This window comes from Lonchura striata, chromosome 2 (assembly GCF_050655825.1).
Source record: "Lonchura striata isolate lonStrDom1 chromosome 2, ASM5065582v1, whole genome shotgun sequence".
NCBI classification, from domain to species: Eukaryota; Metazoa; Chordata; class Aves; order Passeriformes; family Estrildidae; genus Lonchura; species Lonchura striata.
In genome coordinates this window covers 46,355,689-46,378,313 of record NC_140704.1, presented here as the reverse complement: position 1 = coordinate 46,378,313, position 22,625 = coordinate 46,355,689, and the positions used below count along the sequence as shown (strand labels likewise).

General features: G+C 36.2%; 1 protein-coding gene across 6 annotated transcripts in view; it reads right to left on the bottom strand.

Annotated features, from left to right (window-relative positions):
- Window positions 1-22,625, bottom strand: part of BBS9 (Bardet-Biedl syndrome 9) — a 291,335-nt gene that overhangs the window by 9,243 nt on the left and 259,467 nt on the right. For 2 of the 6 annotated variants that reach the window (XM_021553256.4, XM_021553258.4), the window contains one exon: window positions 1,678-5,324. The exons of the other annotated variants lie outside the window; for them this stretch is intronic. In XM_021553256.4, coding sequence (XP_021408931.3) covers window positions 5,278-5,324 — 47 coding nt within the window. In that variant the 3' untranslated portion in view covers window positions 1,678-5,277. Of the gene's footprint in view, window positions 1-1,677; window positions 5,325-22,625 lie in introns of those variants that run through there. 6 annotated transcript variants of the gene reach the window in all.

Here is a 22,625-nt window from a genome sequence, read left to right as displayed (position 1 = left end):
ACAGCTATTTAATGAATACCCACTGAGTCTCATGCACATTGTATTTAAGGAATAGCACTTTTGGAAGACCCTCATAATTTATTACATCATCTAGCTAGGAGTTCAGTGGTGCCAATGTGTCATCTTATTTTGACATGCAGCCCCCAGCAGGAGATTATGGATGCTCTCCTGTCAAAATCAATAGAAAAATACTCACTTAAATTTATCAAAAGTAGATTTGGGCTTCTAATCAGGTTACAGTAATGATTCAGGATGACTGACCTCCCTTCAAGATTTCCGGCCAGGGAGCAGCTTACACAGTTGTAACAGCTTTTATTTTATTTCTGCATCTGAATATACTGTCAGTCTGCTGAAGCTGCAGTGGAGGGTGAGCTATGATTGGCACTGATCATTCCCACTTAGGAAGCACTCCAAGTCTGTACTCTGCTTTCAAAGACAAATGAAAATATCTTATCAAACACTGTTATCACTTTGTTCTAGAGCATTAACTGGTTTTGCAGAAAATAATTTCTTAAAGGAACATTTTTATGATGACAGTGTGGTTTTACAGTGGTGCTAGCAAACAAATGAACAATATAATATGTTGATGCTATATCAAATGGAAAACACTCCCATCAGAGTTAACACCAATTTACATGGTGTAGCCTGAGGGTGGGGATCTCTTCCAGGGCTTCTGCTTACTTTCACGATTTTTTACCTGATATATAAGAATGCTTTTAAAGCACAAAAATAGATACTGAAATCTTCAATACAGCAAGTTCATCTGCAAGCATGAATGCATCTTACAGACATACTAAACCCAAACACATAGCAATACATGTAAAAGAAACATCAACCTACAATAACTGCACATGAAAATAAATTGGTATTTTACATCCTTTTCTGATTACAAAACAACATTAAACTTTTGGAAAATACCACAGTGTTTAAAAAAAAAAAAAATGTTCATGTTGCATTTGTTTGTACTCCTTAATATGGCAGATGTAAAGATAGAGCAGTCAGGACACATTGTCAGAGAAGACCAGGTCAATTCAATTATGCTTCCATCCCATCAATTAATTACAGCAGTTGCCATACAACTTGAGGCAAAGAAAAGTGCAAAGTATCTCTGCTGTGATCTGCTGGTCTGGAAAAAGCACATTCCTCCAGGTTAGTAGCTTCTATGCAGCAAACAACCAGCTGTCGTGCAAAGGAGGATAGAAACAATCATCCCTCATACTATTGACTATAACAAGAATTTAAGACAGAGGACAAAAAAAAAATAGAGAGGAAGTTCAAGACTCTAAAACAAACAACTTTTTTCACTGTTTACATAAAAAACAATCTCATGTTGAACTTGGTCTACTAGAGTATTAGGATAAATTCTCATTGAAGCAACACATTCATAACCTCTTCCAACATGGGTGAATTTTGTTAATTATAAGCCTGCCCCTGTGAGCATGTGCCCTCAACAACATCAAGGCTCATGAAGCAGCATAATGCTGTGCAAACTTTACCTTTGAGCTGCAAAGGAGCTAAGTCACCTGCAAACAGCACATGAAGGTACCACATAAATACCAGAGCAACCTCAAGCTATAAAGGAATAAATGAAGAAAGGAACAAGATGTGAAGGGGTGACAGCAAACAAAGCTGTGGGAAACTCGAGGTTAATTTCAAATAAAGAAGTGATACAGAAGCTTGGTTTCAGGAGTATGTAATATATTTTATATAGTACTTTTTACCAGTTTGGGTTTTTTTACTAGATTATTTATAAACAGGAGATTCTGATAAGAAGGAAAGATACTTATTCAATATAATGTATACCCTGTAATTTTATTTTTTTTTTAATGCTGGAAGAACTTTACATAGAAATACAATCTCTGATCAACAAATTTCAGTTTATGGCAGTAAATTACTCCTTATAAGCAATACAAGAATATTGAAATTTATCTCTAATTCTCTCTGTACAGTAAATGCCAAAGAAGAGAAAATAACAAGACATTATAAAGGAAAGCCCAGCCCCTTGAAAGCAGAAAAATATTGTTTTTCTGTGCCATAGTTGAATAATAGTTGGACAGAAGAATGAATCTGGGGCTGGAAACCACAGTCTTAGTTTGAACTCAGCATTGTGTACAAAGCCCAGAAGATGAGTAGCGTCCAGACCTCCAGATTTTGGTCATCAGTGTAGTAATTGTTTTAACCTGTTTTTCTAAAATGCAATGGCAGAAAATCAAAATAAAAGAAAAGTCATTGGACAATAACATTCTGAAATTAAACTTCTACCAAGAAATAAACTTTAGGAGTACATACCTGTTTAACAGAAAAATATATGCTTATTTTAGGAAATGTGTTTCAAAGTTCTAGATTATGAAGATGCCATGAATCACAGTATTATTTTCAAAATGTCGCAAAATTCCTTTGAGATTAGTTTCAATAAAATTGCAATTTAAAATTAATTTTAGTCTTTGAGCTACTTAACCATATAAAATCCCATTCAAATAGCTAAACATGCAGATAGACTGCATGTTTAAGCTGTCCAGAAGAGCTGAACAGGCATTACTATAAAATCTGGTTCAAAACAGTTTGACTGGCCACCAGTCTCAGAAACATCACTGATGAGAACTAAACATATGGTCCCTCAAACTAGCAATGTTTCCTTGCATTCCTTACACCTCTCTAGCTTCCAAACTTCCTGTAATTGGCCTGATTTTTTCCCAGCCAAAAAGAACTTTCTTAAAAATTCAAACTACGTTTGAGAACTGCTAAGAATTACTTTACAATATTTCCTCTTAGGCTGCTGCATAAATGACTACATTTCAATTACTTCCTTCCTCTGAATTAGATGGACTATTTGGCATTGGGGGGAAGTAAGTAATTTTTATTCAATGCAACATTTAAATCTTGATGATACTATCAAATACTGCAATTTAGCACAATATACAAAGAGGTCATACTTTACAGCTATAGACAGTTCTACCTTTTTCTTCTTTTTCCCCCTCCTGTTTATTACCAGCATATTTTCTCCTTTTTGTAAAACTACCCTCATGAGACCTTATTTTGCAAAGCATGGAGCAGAAAAGGCAAATAAGAGTGCTTCTGAGCATTACATCTTAAGATGACAGAAAATAACTTAAATAAGAGTGGATGATATAATTGATCTGAGTACCTACTTGTCATTTACCCTAAAGTCCCAATGAAGCCAGGCAGCTCTGAGCACTGGGATCACATTCAATAATGAGAATCATGACAGACTAATACATTTCACGGAAGTCTCATAGCAGTGTACTTTCCAGCTATATATATGCGTATAATTTAGGATTCTTTGGTCCAGGATTTTACACCATTATGGTATGGGCTTTCTGTAGTAATTGTGCTTGATTTTTCTAGATTCCCTAGTAGCTGCTGACAAGAGGACAAAAGAAGATTTGAGATCTATAGTTAACGTTTAAGCCTAATAGCTACAGTAATTGATTAGTTCTCCATGGACTTTTTTGGTCACTGAGGTGTGTACAGAGACTACAGGAGATTATTTTATTGTGTAATTTTCACAGCGCAGCAGGGTACCTTGACAATGGGCTGGATACCACCCTCCTGACAAAAAACCACAGGGGAGGGATCAGAGTGAAGAAAACTCAGAAAGCAGAATCACTCCATAACAAGCAGGGGGTAGGATTTTTTCTTCCTGGGAAAGATGCAAGATTTCTGGCCCCACAACTTGTAGATAAATCTGAGGTCTCCTGGGGGACAGAGTCATTTTTGCTGGGAGTTACAGCTCACTTCAGCCCTAGAGGTATCAGAGGCCTTACCCAGTTCCTTGGCTACTGAGCTATTTAACAGCTAACATGTTGAAAAAGGCTTATTGAAACAGTTATATCATGTACTGAGCCAGAATAGGACCAGAGGGTTAAGCAGCAGATGCACAAGAGCAGTTTGTTTTAGGGGTGGGTGGATGTAAAGAAATTGAAAGTAGACATAGAGATGTTGATGGCTTAAGACATTCTGAAAAATAATGTCTCCTTATTATCCATAGATCAAGCCAGCACTGGCCACAGCAACTGCTACAACCTCTTTTGAAACACCACAAAAGAGAGTTGGAGGGACCTTTACTACAGCTAGAACAGGAGCTGGTGAACCCCTGTTGAGGAAACCAACAGGAGTGTGGGATGTGGAGATGGCTCATGTACTTGCATCTACCACAAACTAAACTGCAGCTATCACTGCATTCTTTAACTGCCATCCAAGAGACTGCAACTTATATTTTGGTATGAACTAGCAACAGCTAGTCAAATGCCTGTTTATACACTTGATCCAGGTCTCAGTTAGTTTCAGTTCCAAGTGTATTTTAGTAATATCTCAACTGACTCTCAGAAATCCAGATATGAGCCTGACTCTTCCAAACTCCAGGCCAAGTTTGCCTCAGTTGTTGGGTGTTGTATTTCAGGCACCTTGCACGGGCCTGACCTCTGGAAGGTGAATACTCAGCACTTTCTAAATACATAACACTCAAAGCACCCTCCAATTGGATTAATAAAAATTAAGGCACTCAAAAAGTGGTAGTTACTTTTGAAAATCTTGCCCATAACTAGAGCAGACTGGTTGACAAGAAAAGCAGAAATCACAGGTAACCATAAAAAAATCCATGTGTTGCTGTGCTCAAGGTACTTACAGTGTAAACTTTACTCCCTTTCATAGTGGCATAGTTAATGGCAAAAGGGTTTACCCTTTATGTCCAGTAACCATATTTTACTCTATATCTCTAGAGAGCAGGAGTCTGCATAAGCAATGAGAGACGGGGGAAAAGAGTTGATGGATTACCAGTTTTTCTCCTGGTGGTGAATTCAGCTGTCTGGAATCATGAATGTTAGTACAGGAGGAAACGAGATAATTATCTTTTGTCAAAACTGTGATATAACAAATGTTAATATAATCTCAAAGGGAGGTGCAGTTCAGAATATCTTTTAAAAAGACAAAACACATTGTGAAACAAAGTTTGCTTTTAACTATGTATAAACAGTCTTTGATCAATCAACTGAAACCTTAGAAAGGGATGATATATCACAAAACAACACAACGCCCCTACCACAGTTGGGTAAGTGCTTAAACTTTGCTCACAGAAAGGATGATAGCTGTTGGCAGGGAGACCCAACCAAATTATTAGAGTGGAACTTTCTTTTTAAATCAAAATTAGCACAGTCCTCTCCTTCTGGAAGCTGCAATCACTATGGAGTAAAATGGATTGGTACTGCTGCATTGTAAATGCTTCTAGCATCAGATAGAAATTTCTCCTGAGGGTTGTCATCAGAGTTCATGGCTTTTTGTTTCCTCTGCTGCATCCTCAGACAGACCTGTAAAGCAAAAGGAAGATGCTTAAAAATTTAGTGCAGTTGGCAGCTACATGCATTATACTGTTGCTTCTATCAGTTTGTGAAAGCCTTGGTTATAGCTGGAGGAAACAATTTATTACATGCAAAATGCTTAGGATAAAAATGCTTAACTTGCAAATTCAAGCTCTCAAAAGTTCAGAAAATGAAAAAAAAATAGTGCAATAAAGGCAATTTCACATCATCTTTTCTATACATATCATGGACGATAACAGCTCAAACTACAAAATCATGGACTGCTTTTGCATCAGAAAAAAATGCCAGAGAACTGGGCATATGATCTGAGACACATTTACTCCAATCTACTTGCATTTATTCTGTCCCTTTTTCTGGGAAAAACAATGACTATACAAGCTGCAAAACAATAGAAAATTGAATGCATACACTCATTAACAAGGATATACATACATACATATACATATATATACATATACATATATATATAACTGTCGGCTTGGGCAAAGAGGAAAATAGCCATACTCTTCTATTGAATGCAACTTCTGCTATAAGCCAACAGAATGAGCTTCCCATTTTCAAATATTAGTTCAAGAAATTAATCAATCTTGGATAGGATAATAGTCTTAGTAATAATGATCCCGACAAAATTTCAAAAGGGGGTAGAGACTCATAAAAAGTTGCTTCAAATATCTAGGGAGAAAGAAAACAGTGAATGATCACACAAATTTTTACACACACGTACTTGAATTACTAAAATTAAAACTAGTTATTTCACCCAGAAGTTTCTTACATGTGCACTCTTAGTTTAGATTGAAAATTATTCAAATAATTAATTTAAGCAATCCAAAATAAATTGGCACCCTCTCCAAATAATAAAATAACACACAGATTTTATGAGGTTTGTTTTGCTATGCTTTTTTTTCCTTCTCTGAAGAAGGCTAAAATCCCCCAACATACAATGAAATGATCCAGCAGGTCAGCAGAATAAAATTTGAGCATCCAGTGTTCTAAACCAAAGCAACCAGTCTCCTGTCAATCTAATTGCTTTCACAATCATGTTCACACAGAATTTAGCCCCAACAAACTATATAAACTTAAATCTATATGCTTTCATTTAGATCTGTGCAATTTCACATGGTCAAAAACATCTAGATTTATTTTCTAGCTTATATTTTAAACTTACAACGTTTTTGGTGCTTGGGACTTTTAGAATTTACAGTGGTTTTCACGGGTGATGGTACTAAACTGAACAAATGTTATCTCAAGCCTTGAGATAAAAAGACTAAAGCAGTAAAATTTCGGCAACAGCTGGAAGCCCGAAGCCCTGAGGGTCTAAGAAGTTCCCCTTACTGACGTTGCTACTTTTTTTTAAGTACAATTAAAAGTATCATGTTAAGAGCTGAGTTGGGGTTCCAAAGGTCAGCCCTCGAATGGCTGTTCCTTTGTTCACAGCTCTCATCACCTGGCGCACGCTGGGATGCCAAAGGGACCAGCAGCAGGTCCCATCTTGCTTCATCAACCATCATGGGGAAGGAGGTGGGTAGCACGATAAGGAAACTTGTGGATTATAGGAAACCAAGATGAGCTACAAATGCTGGGGAGGAGAAAGAAGTATGTCTCTAGGACTAAGAGATTAAGAAATGTAAGAGGAGATAGAGGGGATACCACTTGAAATGCACCATGGAAATAACAAATTTTAACTTTTTCCACTGTGCTACTTCTGCAGGGCTTTCCTCAGCAAGTATCGGTGTTTAAGTTATCGACTGGCAGTGAAACACCCACCATAGCTCAAGGCAGTGTAGAAACCACTGCAAAGCTACAGTTAACACTGTTCCTGACTACATAGCTTTGCTGAGCTGTTTAGAGCTCTGCCTAAAAAAAGCACCTGAGAATCTTGATTTCCCACCATAATCAAAGGAAATAGTGCCAGAATTATGAAACTGGCTGCTGCACACTCCTATTAAAGCTGGATACACACATAATCTGAATGAGAAACAGAAAAAAGGAGTTATGACTATGGTCAGCTCTCTGTACCCAAAAGGAATGTTTGCAGATTTACCAGAGATCAAGAGTTTACCAACTCTGCATTGGTGCTGCACATTTAAGCCATGACACTAAAACTGTACAGTGCCCTCAACCTCTTGACATTTGAGGATTGGCTGGCTACTGGACCTCTAAGAAGCATAATAAAACAGAAATTAAAGAAGGGAGGTTTAAAAAAATATCTGGGGGTAAAAAAAACCTCTCAATGAGAAGGCTATATCACAATGCATTTTTTTTCCTTTGCTAGGCTGAAAACATGGCCTGTTAAAAATTAAACTATAATTATAAACTTACCAAAAATAATTCTTTGAGCCAAAAACAGAACCCAGTGCCCAAGACACTGCCTTCAAAATCTGTTACTTCCCTGAATTAACTTCTTACAAATAACCCTTGTGTCTATTTCTACAAATTGCCATGCCAAAGTGAACCATGAATGGTTACTTTCACTAAGAGTCATGGATCCACTAAATCTAACACATTTACTGTAATTACTGGCTGGCAGAACTGAAGTCACAGAGCAGGATTTACCCTGGTTTCACACAAGTTGGCACAACAGCTCTGTAGGTTTCAGCTATAAGGACCCTGGACTACTTCTGCACGCATCAAAGAACTACTACATGAGTAAACTGTGGGAGAGGTGAGCTGAGAGGTAAGGCACAGACTGCAGATATCTTTATTGTGCAACTCCAAAACGGGAGGCAATGCAGAATCAGGAAAATACAGCTTGCAATAGCCAGATTTCCCACCTCTTCCTGGTATTTTTTCTGACATGCAAATTTTATTAGTCATCTAAGAGAACAACATAAATGTCACATTGATGTAACTGGCACATTCTACATTATAGCAGATGAGATAATTAACATCAGAGAGGTTTCTCATTAGCATATTCCAACAAGCTTAGGCAGATCCTAAAAAATACAGAGTATAAATATAAATTCTGAAGGTTAAGGCTTCTTTAACTCATTTCATCAGGAATAAAAAGATTCCTTTCATCTTCATAACCCCTATTATGAAGTTCTCTCTGTTTTGTTTTATAGAACATCCAAAATCCTATCATAATAACACTGGTCTGAGCACATACACTTAGAGAAATATATATTGAAAGGTTTATGTCTCTGTTTATTAACACAGCTACAAACTGGAAAGCTGCTTTGGAAATGATCATGATAAGTTTTAACTCAGCAGTAGGCAACTCCAAGCACCTCCAAGAGCTTTTGGAGTTCAGTTTTCAAAACAGAGCCAGAATACATGATTATATTAATATCCTGATTAGTAACATGAGATTGAGGATATCTGACACAAAGAAAGTCACTTAAATCCCTCAAATGCCAAGTATTTGTCAATTAGCACCCTCAAGAAAGCAGCTTCTATAAACAAAGACACAGAATACTTAAATCATGTTATTCACCTCTTCAAAAGCATGACTTAATATGACACATATCATTGAGTCACAGAAAGTTCATTTGTAGATCAAAATGTACTTCTGAGGCTTGAAAACCAAAAGTTCAAAGAAAATCAGTTACAGTGACAGAAGCACCAAAGACAGCAGAAACCCCCCAACTTTCCTGGGATTATTATTCATGCAGTTAGAAGAAAAAAAAACAAAACCCCAATGACACATTTAAAGGGAGAGATTATATTTGAGCATGATGGCAGAAGGGAGGAGAAATAATCATTTTCTGTAGTCATAAATTGTTCACACTCAGCATGAGGCTTTAAGGTTTAAAGATGTTCAGGTTAAATAATTAGGCAATGGAAGAAACTACCCAGGGAGGTGGCTGAGTCAGGCACATGGGAAGTTTGCAGAGATAGGGCAGATGAAATCCTAGTGGGGATAGTGAAAAGGAAGACACACAGGTTTTGAATTGGATGACCTAAAGGATCTTCTCCAATCCTATCATTTATGCTGCTATGATTCATGCTGAGGAGAACGTTTTGGACCCTTATGAATTACTGGCTGAGTTTCCTGGATACTATTGTACATTAGTCCACTCTAAAGCATGCATAAAACTAAGTCAAAGTTGGCTTTGAAGTGTTTGATCTACAATATCCAATACTTCCAGTCTCTTTTTCATACAGTGACTCAGAAGAGAGCTGTTATAACAAGACAAAAGTTATTTTGAGTTCAGATTAAGTTAGAAAAGGGAGGCACCCTGTTCTTCAGCTATTCCAACCTAAAAGAGGAAAAAACCCACCCCGTCTCATGGCCTGATGGTCAGTATTGCTATTTCTAGACCTGACATAAGATAGCTTTAGACCAAACTACAGCTTTAAAGTAACTGTTTTTCATAAAATTTTGGATCCAAAACTAAATGTTCCAAATGACCAAAGTTAATAGCTTTTTGCTTTTTTGTTAACAAAAGTTGACAAGACTTTTCCCAGCACCTTTAAGTCATATTTCTGAAAATCATAATTCTTTTTTCAAGAAGGCCCATCTATTCATTACTAATAATTTTCTTTTCATTAAAAACTACTTAAGGAAATGTACTTCCTTTTTCTTAGTATTTAACCTTCATTCTGTAAACACAACCGAAAGGACTTTTCAAAAACTTGAGGAAAGCACCAGTCCTGCTTATCAAACAGACACAGTTTAGTAGGAGTGCAAAATGGATTACTGTAAAATCAACAGGCTACAAAATTTCCTGTACTGCTTTAATGGGAGAAACTGGACTTTATTGGTATTCTGTATCACTTTCAATGGGTTAATAAGCTGAGAGAAGCTCCAGCATTGCCTCCCAAGTCACCACTGAGTCACTGACCACTGCACACATAATTTAAAAATGCTCAGATTTTTGTATCAAAAAGTGGAGTGATGGTAGCTGAATAAGTGGGAAGCATGGCTGACTCATTTATTAAAGAATTATGTAAAACAAATAAATTTGTTTTTCATTTAGTGCGACAGAGAAAGGGCTCCATTCAGTGAACTCTGCTTTGTCCTAAGGGGCCATATACATCACAGGGTGGATAATGTGAAACAACCTTTTCCATCCCTGTAAATGTGCCCCCCACTAACTGCAACTAACATGACAAATCCAACCTACATGAAGGTATCCACTGCTAAATTTCTAAATGCCACAAAATAGCAGGGGTAGAAGGGATAGCTCTGACCTTGGGGAAAGAGGAGGTTCTATTCCCACAAAACCTTGCTAAAGTCTTCCTTTTGTCATTCTGACTTAATAGTGGCATGTAGTAGCCCTGTAACACAATGGAGTTAATAAGGAGGCAACAATGACAAAGGCAACATTTACCAAATGTCCACATAGGGTTTTTCAATTAAGTTTTAAACAACTTACAAAGTTTTTGTGCTCTCATGCCTCTAGGCATTAGCCATCAGTATAGTTTCTACAGGATTTTCTTTGATTTGTATTTGGAAAATGCCTAAGACATATGAAATGTTTCTCATATAAAGTTTGAAAATCAGGAAAAATATCCAGTGGCATCACTAAAATTTCCCAAGGTGCACAGCTGCTTCTTCTAATGACTACAGTTACATATACATGTAAATATAAATATAAATACACACATACACACACCCCACATAAACACAGTTGGAATAAACACATTCTCTAAGAACTAAGAAGTCATCAAACCACCAAATCCAGCTTATATATATATATATATATGAGATCAAGATGAATGAGATGCTAGTTAATTTGAAGCAATGTAGAGCTCTGTGAACAGCACTTGAATAACAAGTGATTTAAGTTCCACTTAGGAACAACAACAAAAAAAAATCCAAAAATTATTACAGAGCAAACTGAGATGCTTGTAGTACAACAACCTGTTTAAAAAACAGACACCTACCTAAAATCATGTCAATTATTATTATTATAGAAAGCATAATTTTGATGAAGCCAAAATTTTGGATGAAAAATACTCATTTTCTCCAAATAGCTGACATCTCACAATCACCTACTAAATGCTGGACATTTTTCCCAGAAAGCTTGCAACATTTTTGAAAATTGATTGTTTTCATTTAGAGATGATCTCAAGAAGTCACAAATGACACAATTCAGCTGGAAATGATATTTCTTGCCAGAAAGTAAATCCTGTAAATGAGTTTGCTTTTCAGTAGCCAAACCACCCTTCTTTCTCATTATCTATCTGCCCTTGTCAGGGTGGTAAATTAATTCAGTGGCTTCTAAGCTAAATACTCACAATACAAATAATTAATTATGGCCATAGAAACACTGTTGTTTCAATTTATTCTTCATCATTCCTATATCTTCCCATTCACTGCAACCCAGAATCCTACTAAGCTTTTCAGAAATGTTGAGGTTTTAAGAATTTGCTTTCATAAAAAAAAAAAAAAAAACCACTTGGACCATGTACCTTGAGATTAAACAGACTATAATATATTAAAACCAGGGTCTTTTTTTTTGTGGACACAGCTCTTGGCTTTTTCCTGGGGAGAAGCAATGCCATAGCAATCAGTCTTTTGCCTGCCTGATTCGTTGTGCTGTTGTGCTGACTTCCCAGACAGAGGACCAGTCAGCTGACTATTAACAAATCCTTTATCTTCCATCACCATGACAGATAGGCAAAACTCCAGGGGTAGGTTAGCTTTAGGGCAAGATTTTCCACCATTTTCATATGAATAGCAGTGAATCCTACTCCTGGAGACAACCAGCCAGTGTCTGCCTGCAGGAAGATCTAAGAGTCTTCGCAGATACCATATACATACACACACAGACACACATATATATATGTATACATGTGCATATATATATATACATGCATATATATATCTATATGTATGTATGTATGTATGTATGTATATATTACAGTCAATTTCAACTTCTAAAGGTTGGCTGCAGCCTGCAGCTCATAATTGATGTCTTGAAGACCTACAACCTCCTCTCCAAAAATTCTTCCTCTACATTATGTCACTTGAGCTAATACTTAGCAAACTTTTCAGCTGATATTATTTTCATTTGAAATCTGTAAATAATGGTCAAATAAAGCATAGGTCAATTTTCTGCTGAATTTACCAGAACTATTTGGCTAATGATTAGGTAACTACAGCATTTTTTAAATTTTAAAAATCCTTTGAATCTTCATTCACACTGAAATATTACAAATAAACCTCCTTGAATATATATATATATCTATATTTAAAATAAGTTAGTTGATATGAAGTCTAACTGAAATACTTCATTTGAGGAGAAAAAAAAAGAAACATTAATAAATCATTGGAGCTTGTCCCAAAAAACCAAATTGTCCAATCTTTTTTTCTTCAAGTCAGAAACTTATAAAAATCCCAATCCAGTCAGTTATTCACAGACTTCTACTCTTGTTAGTGTGTATCTGTAACTTAAGTAAAAATAGTGCTTATTCTCTTAATATGCATGATATCATTGTTAGAATGAAGCTTTCAACAAACTTACAAGCTTTTCTATGATACATCCATACAAAGTACAGGCAGCTTTGATAGTACAAACACTATCTTCAGTAAAACATAGAATAAAACGTCTACTAAGTTTACAGGGGAAAAAACCCACACTTTTTCATGAATAAAGAGTCTGATACAAACTTAGATTTAAGGCCTGTGCTGTGCTCCTTAAATGAGTTTAACTTGTAGGGCCACAAAACAACTCAGTACCTTGAGCCTCCAGTAGAGACTTCCAGCGTGTCCATTATAGCCAATGGCTCCTCAGTACCAGAAAGATATAACAAAAGAGAAGAAATCCAAAAAGCACAGCATAAATAATCGTGTGATTTTGTAGAAAGCAGAAGAGAGGGAGAGAAACAAAATAGCTAAAGGCAAAGCAGCATTAGGCATTGTTCAGTAAAACAGATATGAAAAAGGACCAAGAAGATGAAATCAAGGAAAGGAATATTCAAGGCTGCTTTAATGCCATGTATTTTCCCTGGGGAAGTAGTGGAAGCCACATGGCTTATGACATTTGCAAATTAGTACCACTATGAAGACAAAAATCTGGTGGTCAGGGAAATGGTCAAGCTGATGTAACAAGAGTTTTCCATTTCTAACTTCTATTATCGTACAAAAGATCTGAGGTGCTACAAATTCCTAAGCTCTGTGTAATAATCACAGAAACATCAGCTTTTGCTTACCATCAAGTATTCAGCAACTGAATACTCTTCAGTATGTTGCTCCTTGTTAAAATGGAACATTACAGTGCAAATGATAAAATCATATTCAAGATTTCCATGGATTCTTCTGGAAATAACATACAACAGGATTTTACCATTTGATGTCATTTTTCCTTTGGAGTCTTGTGGGAAAAAAGACTTTGGTCGAGAAGTAGGTTTGAAGAAAAATGTGTTAAGAAAAAAAAAGGAAAACCTACTTTTGTATAATACTTTCCAATCTTGAATTTCACACATTCTTTTTAAGCTACAGTATATGAGAAAAATGCTTGCAGGAGGTTTTTCCCCAATGCAATCTTTTGATAAGTCTCAGTGTTGGCTTAAAAGCAAAAAAACAAAATGAAAAGAGCCAGTACTAAAGTAACAGATGAAATGTCTCATAAATTGACACTTAACTCCTTTCTATTGCTCATCAACATTCTTAATCCTTTTCTTGTTGTCTTGGGTTTTTTTGGTGCCATTGCCTCTTTTCATAAAATCTTATCTTTGCAAATGCAAGGGATGATTTTTGTGGGACGGAGTGGCAGTGTATCACAGAATCATAGAATAGCAGAAGTTGGAAGGGACCCACAAGGATCATATCCATCAAGTCCAACACCTGTATAAAAGCACTTTGTATTTTTTATGTGATATGTATTCTAAACTGTCTTAAGATCTCAACATACTAAAGACCTCCTTATATCAACTACTTTCCCACTGCTAACAGTCTTGTGTCATACAAATGAAAGTGAGTTACCTCCTGCTACACCCCTGAATATTTCCAAGCATATCTTGGCCATAGTAACTATAATGGTACTCACAACAAAATCTGTAAAGCTACTCAGATTTGATGATCTGATTAAGGATCCTTATAGCCTAAAGTTGAACAATAACGAGAAATTTCTGTGCCCCCAGCTTCACACCAACCAGCAGAACCAGAAGAAGGGCAGCACTTCATGGGACTGAGCCTTTCATCACCTCCAAAAAGAGAGTAGAAGCCAACATCTAAAGCTTGGAATGCTGAAAGTAACAGTTTTAAATGTATTATGGATTTTCTCATGGGCTCAGGAAGCAATAAAAACTAAGTACAGTCAGACTTCAGGAAACCAATATAGCTTTCATAATTTTTTGCGACTTTAGGGAAAACATGCTGAACTTTTATAGACAGCCAGTTCAGTATTGCAAATTTTCAGGAAATGTCACTGCTATGGGATTCCCACAACAAATGCAGGTCATGTTGAAATTACTGTTTTCTGCAAGGACACTGCTCAAAATAAATTCATGTCATGTAAATGATGTGAATTTACAATGCAACACAACTCCTTGATCACAGGTTTTTCACAGAACTGGATACAAATTAAAAGTCAGGAAAAGCAAGATTTCATTCTGCTGGTTATATAACATTGACTATTGATTAACAGGGTAAGTGCCTGAATAAAGCTAAGAAAACAAAGACAAACATGCTAAATGAAAAAACAATCCTGAAAGATCTATTAAGATAAATTCCAGAAAATACACTGCAGTACAAGGAGAAACCTTTTCTTGTGCAATGTTTCAATTTATCAATCAGTTCAGTTCTTTCCAGCTCTGCAGGAAGTTTAAACAACATCAGTGTCTTGGCAGATTTTAAAAAGAAATGCTGAATCCCAACATAGTTAAAGGGTATACCACAGATAATTAAAAAAAATAAAAATCCTTGATTTAAGGTCAGGTACTATAAACACTTACTGTGGTTTATGCATAAGTAATTCAACTGAACTTAAGGAGTCCTGTAGGAATTCTCACACATGTAAATGCTTGCAGTCAAGCCTAATTTTCATGCTATACAGTCATTTAATCTGCCAACCAGTTTTCTCTTTTTATTCTGATGAGTAGTATAACATTACCAATTAAATATTATTAATTAATGCAAAGAGTGATCTTTTTCAAAGTATGAAATTCAGGTTTCCCTGATAACAGCATCCATTTAGTAATTTTTTTTAATCTTTTACACTTTACTGTGCCCATGACTCTCAAGTAATGTTGATATGGGTTTTTTGTGGGAGGTTATATGTCTAAGAAGAATCTGGTGACATCACCCAAGGAAATGCCTAAGTCCTGTATTATATTTAACTGAATACAATTTTGTTTTAAACTTTTGAGACAGAAAAGCATCTGTTTCCTAAGAAAGTGTTCTCAAAGGAGTCTCTCCTTTTACACATGGCAGTTCTGATCTCTCACTGCAGGAGAGCTTTACATCAAAGTCCACAAAAGCTCCAAAAGCTCCACTGGAGCCTCTCAAGGTGATAGTTTCGGCAAAATTATAGCGAGATAAATGTTACTGAGAGACATTTTGTTATAGCAAAAGTGAAATTCAAATACAGGAGATGAAGATTTATCAAAATGTAGACATATTCCTACTGCGCCTGCCCATTATCTGTTCTGCTAGGACATTACAGCAAGCTGGATGCTATTGCTTCTCTCCCAATGCATTTGCAATTTACATGTCTTGTTGCTGCAACAGGGTTATTGTTGGAAGAAGGGCAATACACCTCACATGTGAAATGTTTTGAAAGGAGCTGTGAGTTAAAGTATAGACCAGTTTTGGTTTAATCCTTACTTGGAATGGTGAGAGTGTTTTGCAGCCTCTCATCTATTAAATAATGGTCTGCAGTCCACGAAATCACACTAAACAAGAAAATAAATATCATCCTCACAGTATTTTCAGCTAAAGGAGCAAAGATATGATCACCTGAATGAAACAGGCCAGCATAAATGCATGACTGAACAACTGAAAACCACTCATTCAAGTGTGAAGATAACAAGTTTAATCCGTAGATGATGAACAAGGAAACAGCAAAACATATGAACAATAACATGCATCAAATTTTTAAATAAACTGTTTAAAGTAGCACCTACCCTTCTCTCATGCTTTTCAGAAGGCAATAAAACTGAAGTGCTGCCAAAATAGGTCCAGGTATTAGAATCCAAATTTAATGGGTTGCTGTATGGACTACCCAGCAGCTCAAGACACATAGTTCCTTTAGGCATGGTGGAATATGCTTAACATAGCCATATCTTCTGCACCCACACAGGAGAAGTCAAACTGTGCCATCAACAATAGTATTTGCCTGAAAGATTCCATAGCTTTTACCAGCCTGAGTTCCTGTGCAGTAGCATGGAAAAGGATTGCCAATCTTTTTAACAAGTTACAGATTTAAAAAAGAATGAGCTGTTCTTATATTTATTACCATCATACATAAGATGATAAGATAAATGACTTAATATTTGTAAAACTAAAGTGGATCATACTGAGATACCTATCTTCAGTTATGCTGCAACACTGCTTCCTTTTCAAGCCAAGACTGTTTTAAATGACACCACAGAAATGCTTCTAATACTTTTTTACCTTCTAAATTCCAGGATTTCCAGGATCAAAATGCCCTCTTCCTTTATTTTTTCTCTAAATCTCATCTAAAAATCCCTTTATCTGGCATATGATGCTACATTTATCAGACAATAGCCAGACATGGCATACTTCAAGCCTCACCTGTTTTTCCAGGATCTTCCAGGAGAGGCAAAAATATATGAGGAAGAAGATAAAGTCTGAATACAGTTTAAAATAAATCCCTCTCTCTCTGAGATGTTTTTGTATCATTTTGACACACTGAGCTCATTGGACTCAGTGACACACTGAACTCAATAGTTGGACTTGATGACCTAAAGTCTTTTTCAACATAGATGATTCCATGCTTCTATAATTCTATTAGTGCAATCTAACTAAAATCTTTGGTGTAGACTATTACAAACAGGAATAAATAATTTTAATTAACTTAATTGACTGATAGAAATAATACAAGGCCCTGCCATATCTTCCTTAAAGGCCCTGGCTCATTTGTCCACAAAGCAATCATCTACTTTCTTAATCAATGGGTACTCAAATCCATGACAGGAACTGGCATTGGCCTTCAGGGTGGGAACAAAAGTGACCCTCAAAGCTCAATGTGATTATGAGTCAACTGAAGTAATGAGTCAACAGCAGTCTGTTGCTGATTGACTCTGCCTCACCAGTAGGTGTTACTTCAGCCATTAATGCAAAGTGCTGTATGGCTGCAGGGATATGCATGCCTGCCAAGGTACATAAAAAATATCCAAACCAAACTAAAATCTGCCAGGTCCTGAAAATATCATGTAACACCCTGCCCTGTATCTACAACAGCATCCAAAGTAATGTTTGGGAGAGCTGACCACGACCACACCCATCCCTGTGTCTGCATTGCAGCCTGAAGGCTTTTCATTGACGGCTGTTCCACTTAATCATTCAAAGTGATGCTTGGCCATTTGATTGCTGTGATTTAACACAGTAATAACAATAATCCAGACTATGCTTAAACCACTCATAGTACTTCCAAAACTGTTTATTAGCATTGGCTTCTGCTTTACTAGCTAGTTTCAACACCCTTAATACTGAAGTTCCTCCTCTGGCACCTCCAAGAAGGCCAGGAGTATATGAAAAAGGTTGCCTTATTTTTTGTTTGACTGAGTAGTTGATAACTGCACTTAACTTCACAGTTTATTTATTTAACCTCAGCTCAAGCCATCTAAAATGCCCTGTGCATTTCAACTTCAGGTCCAAGACAGAACTGTGTACAGAACACAGTCTCTTTCATTTCCCTCTTGAAATGAGATTCAATAGTTCCTCTTCAACCCATGAGTCAACTGCAAGGCCCTCATTTAATAATCCCATACTTTTATTGCAATCGGAGTCTGAAAATTCAGGCCCTTATGCTCAACACTTCTGAGCAAAGCATCAGACTCACCAGACTGAGGACTTCTGTCATGCTTTGACTAAATCCTGTCTTTGAGCTAGTTCTTTCCAATTGGTAGCTGAGACTCTTTGTGAAGACCTGCACAATGGGAAGCTCACTACTGGCAGTTTATTCTGTCACGGTCCGTCAGTACATGACACACTTTCCATGGACTGTAACAACTTCTTTCTTAATGCATGAGTCTCATCCTTCTTCACAGAAGAATTCACAAGAACTGAATGCATAATTTAAGACTTGTACGCCAACAGAAGTGAACATTTTACCAAGGAGCCATTAAGATTGGACAAAGAAAAGGGCATTTTCATTTAAAAGTAGGTTTTGTTCAAAAGGCAAGGCACAAGAGCAATAGCCAACAAAACAAAACTATTTTTTTTGTTGAATATAAAATATCTCACATTAGTTTTCTGAAAAACATCCTGTTTAAGATACGCACTAATGCTTTTATTAATGTTTCTAAAAAACTTACACAACTTTTCTTGTCTATACAAACACAGTACATAAAAGGCAGAACTATACATCCTTTCATCTATACACAATAAGAAAGAACAGCATTTCTTTGGGAGACTTTTTTGCTGTAAATCCAGTGCTTATAAAATCAGTGTAATTGAAAGAAGGTGGGATACAGCACAAGGGTTTCTCATAGTTCTAAGTGTACAGTTCAGCTCACTCGAATAATAAAAACTCTATGCATATTCAGTCTTATACTTCTCTTAAAGTGAGGCTACTTGAAAGTGCCAAATAACGTGCTGTCCAACTTGGACTAAACTGAGAACACTAAGCTCATTTTCCTAGTGAACTGTGCTGTACTTCTGTGATTTCTACATTATGAACAGACATCTATTAGAAAAAAAGTAAACTTTCTAGTCAGCTTTCTTCAAATTCCTTAGATTACTGGTGGAAACTTAATGGATAATATAGTTGAGATTAAAACGGAAAAAGTACATTATTATTACCATGATGTAAATAAACCTATAGAGTTATATATAATTAGGTAATCATGTAAATACTTATATTCACTCTGCCAAATTCTGCACCATCACCATTATTTATATTTGATCTGATAGCTGGAAGACACTCCTTAGACCCTTTTCTTTAAAACTGTAAACAGTAGATAGCATCATCTTTTACAGTCATTAAAGATTTACCAGTTGCTAACAAAATTTTTTACCACATTCATTTCTTGCTGACTTAAAAGTAAGAAGAAGATAAAAGGATAACTTGCATCTCATTATATTGAATTGTAACAGTGAGAAAGAAAAACAATGAAGATAAAGCAGAGGTTTATATGGTAAATCTGCTGATTGTTGAACATGCTGAGATAAAATAACAGCCATAAATCAACTTGAAACACTTGGAAGTATTAAAAAGACCAGGTAACTTTCTAGTGTCTTTAATTCTTCCCACTTATATACACACATATATACATATGTGTATATATATGTATGAGTATAAATATATATTTGGAACTATGTAAAGTCTGCAATTGCAACTCAATTCTGGAAATGCATTGCTTGCATTATGGAAAATGTTGGTATCTGATATATCAAAACATGTAAATAAGGCAAAAAAAGAAACTTTTCACTAAGTTCCAGATCAGCAATGCTATGAAGAACAACAGAAATTAAAAACTCCTATGCCGATTCCTATTTCTGATTTTTTGGTCAGATTTACATACTTTCCCACAATTTGTCCAGCTAAAGCCACCTAACTTTCCTTGCATCTCACCTCACAGCACATAGTACCTTTCACATCTACTAATTTCTTCCCAAGCAAGAACCACAAATTAGGCTGGTTTTGAGGTAAGGCCATACTTATTCAAATCCATATTAAACCCAACTGCTGACCTAAATTCATTATTTTTTGAGCCTTCCCTCTAGTAATCTGAACTTCTCCTTTATACACATCTGGCAGCTTCTAGGAAAATTGCATTAAATTACATATTTTTGAGATGTTTATCTCTTTATATGGGAAGCTGGCCATGAACAATTGTGAGAAGATAACACAAATCAACTGTCCTGGTTACATTAGCTTTCAAAGCAGATTAAAAATGAAAGGTATTTTTGTTCAATACAAAACAACCAGATGAAAACCATTTTGAAATTATAATTTTGAAATGTCCTAGCTCAACAAATACAAATGCCCCATCGTGATAAGTCCAATTCCTTCATGTCAAATAAAAATAGATGCACTTTCAGCTTGGCTTCCTAAAATCCACATCTTAGAGATATTCACTGAAGTTGTGTGAAAAAGTTTATGTAAATTTATTCATTACTAATTTCCATTCAGTGGTAAAAAATGGTATTGGTGATTTTCCCTGAAAAAAAGTAACTTAAAATGAGAAATTTTTGAGAACCAAAAAACCCTTTGAAATCAAAAACCACACTGTGACATTTAACTACATATATGACTACTGAAATAGTCTATAAGGAAGCACTTCTAAGTTAGAGGCTGGTATTAAAAAATATCCCTACAATTTTGCCACCAGTTAGCTTCATAAAAATGCCACACATTAAAGAACAATCATAAATGAAAAAGCAGGGTGAATTCAATACCTCTAAAAATTCCTTCCTGACTGTAAATATTCTGTAGAAAGATTGTACTGAAAATTGCATCATTTGAAGAGAGGAAGAATCAGCACCATTTGAGATGCCTAATTTTTACCTTCATGTTTCTGCAGAATAGAGCATGGGGCTCATAAACTCTGTTCCACGTGGGTATGAACAACACACTGGCAGGATCAGATACCTCCATGCACATGCACAAACCAAGTGCCAGCACTGGAGACCCCACATGTCCTGAGCACAGACAGCTCTGCCAGCCCCCATGAGATGCTGCTCACCCTTCTGGCCCTCAGCTACTTGTAAGGCATAGAGAAGATTTTGAGGAAAAAGGTAGAAACCAATTTCTGTGGGTTGCTAGATACAGAATAAAGGAGAGAACAGGAAACTATTGGGCAAAAACTTCCCAGTAAGTGTTTGCAAAACAGGTGCTCATTTTCAAAAGGAAATATTGAAGTTTTGGGTTTTTTGGTTTTTTAAACATACAGTTCTGGATGAAGCCAAATCAAAGGTCCTCATCCTCAGAAGCATAAGACTGATGTGGAGTTCTTCAGCTGCTACCATACAACCCTACAGGTGCACCACCAAAGTGACACTTCAATGGATTGGTGGGGAAAGGACAATGTAGTGATGCATTTGGCACATGCACATAAAACACAGAGCACCTCTATGTCAGAAAAAAAACCCAAAACAAAACAAAACAAAAAAGCCTGCTGGAGCTAAACTGACCAGAATTTTAAAGGAATACTAGGTATTAGTGAGGAGCTTTTAGAATGCTGCTGTTCACTGGAGCACACCACTTCAGGAAACAAAGCATGGTAATGTGAAAACATATGCAAGCGACCCTCATTTTTCACAGATTTTAAAGAACAGAAGGGCTTCAACTATGATGTTTTCAATACAACCATGTAGTTGGATGCCTGGAATAATAATGAATATAGAATTTCACCCAATAATTTACTCCACAAACCTTTAACTTCAAGCTGAGCTTTTTGAAGTAAAAATTTCAAGTGAAGAATGAATCACATCTGTAAGGAAGTTATTCTTCTCTGCCCAAAATTTTCCTTTATTTCTAGGTCCAAATTTTTCTTGCTTCTCCTTCCAGGCACGTACATATGCAATACATTGGCTGTGAAATTATTATCTGCTTTTGTTCATCTCAACTTTACATCAAACAAAACACAAGAGGAAGTAAAAAATAGCTGTAATATGCACATTACAGAGCACTTAATCTCATGGCTAGTGACATACAAACTACGAGATAGTGATCTGGAATATAACACACATTGTCTACTGAAATTGCCATTGCTTGGATAGTGAGCTCAATTTGCCAGTACTAGAAGGATTAAGTCTAGGTAAAGCACATATCGGAGCAAATTATGCCCAACATGGACAGTTTCCTCATTTGTCAGGGAGCACTTACAGAATGAAGGAGACAGAAATGACACTCACTACACTGTGCTTTTGCAGATTCAGCAGACTTTTCTCCACAGGATAAGTAACAGTCTGGTGGACTTCTCTCCCTTTTTTCCACAGTGTGTTTGAAAGCCAGATGACCTGGCTTATGCAAAAGGTTTTGCTTTAATAAGTCATTCTACTGCAAGATAATTTTCTTTATAAAATAACAGTACTTCTGTTTACCAAATTTTCTATTCAGCACATGGAAACTTTATACCAGAAGGCTCCCTGCTGATTAGGAAGGATGCTGATGTTTTCCTCACTAGAAGGCACTGGCAGACATATTTCCCCAGAAGCGTTCAACTTCCATAAGACAGTAACAATGGTAGAATAAGCTTTTTGTTAAGAAA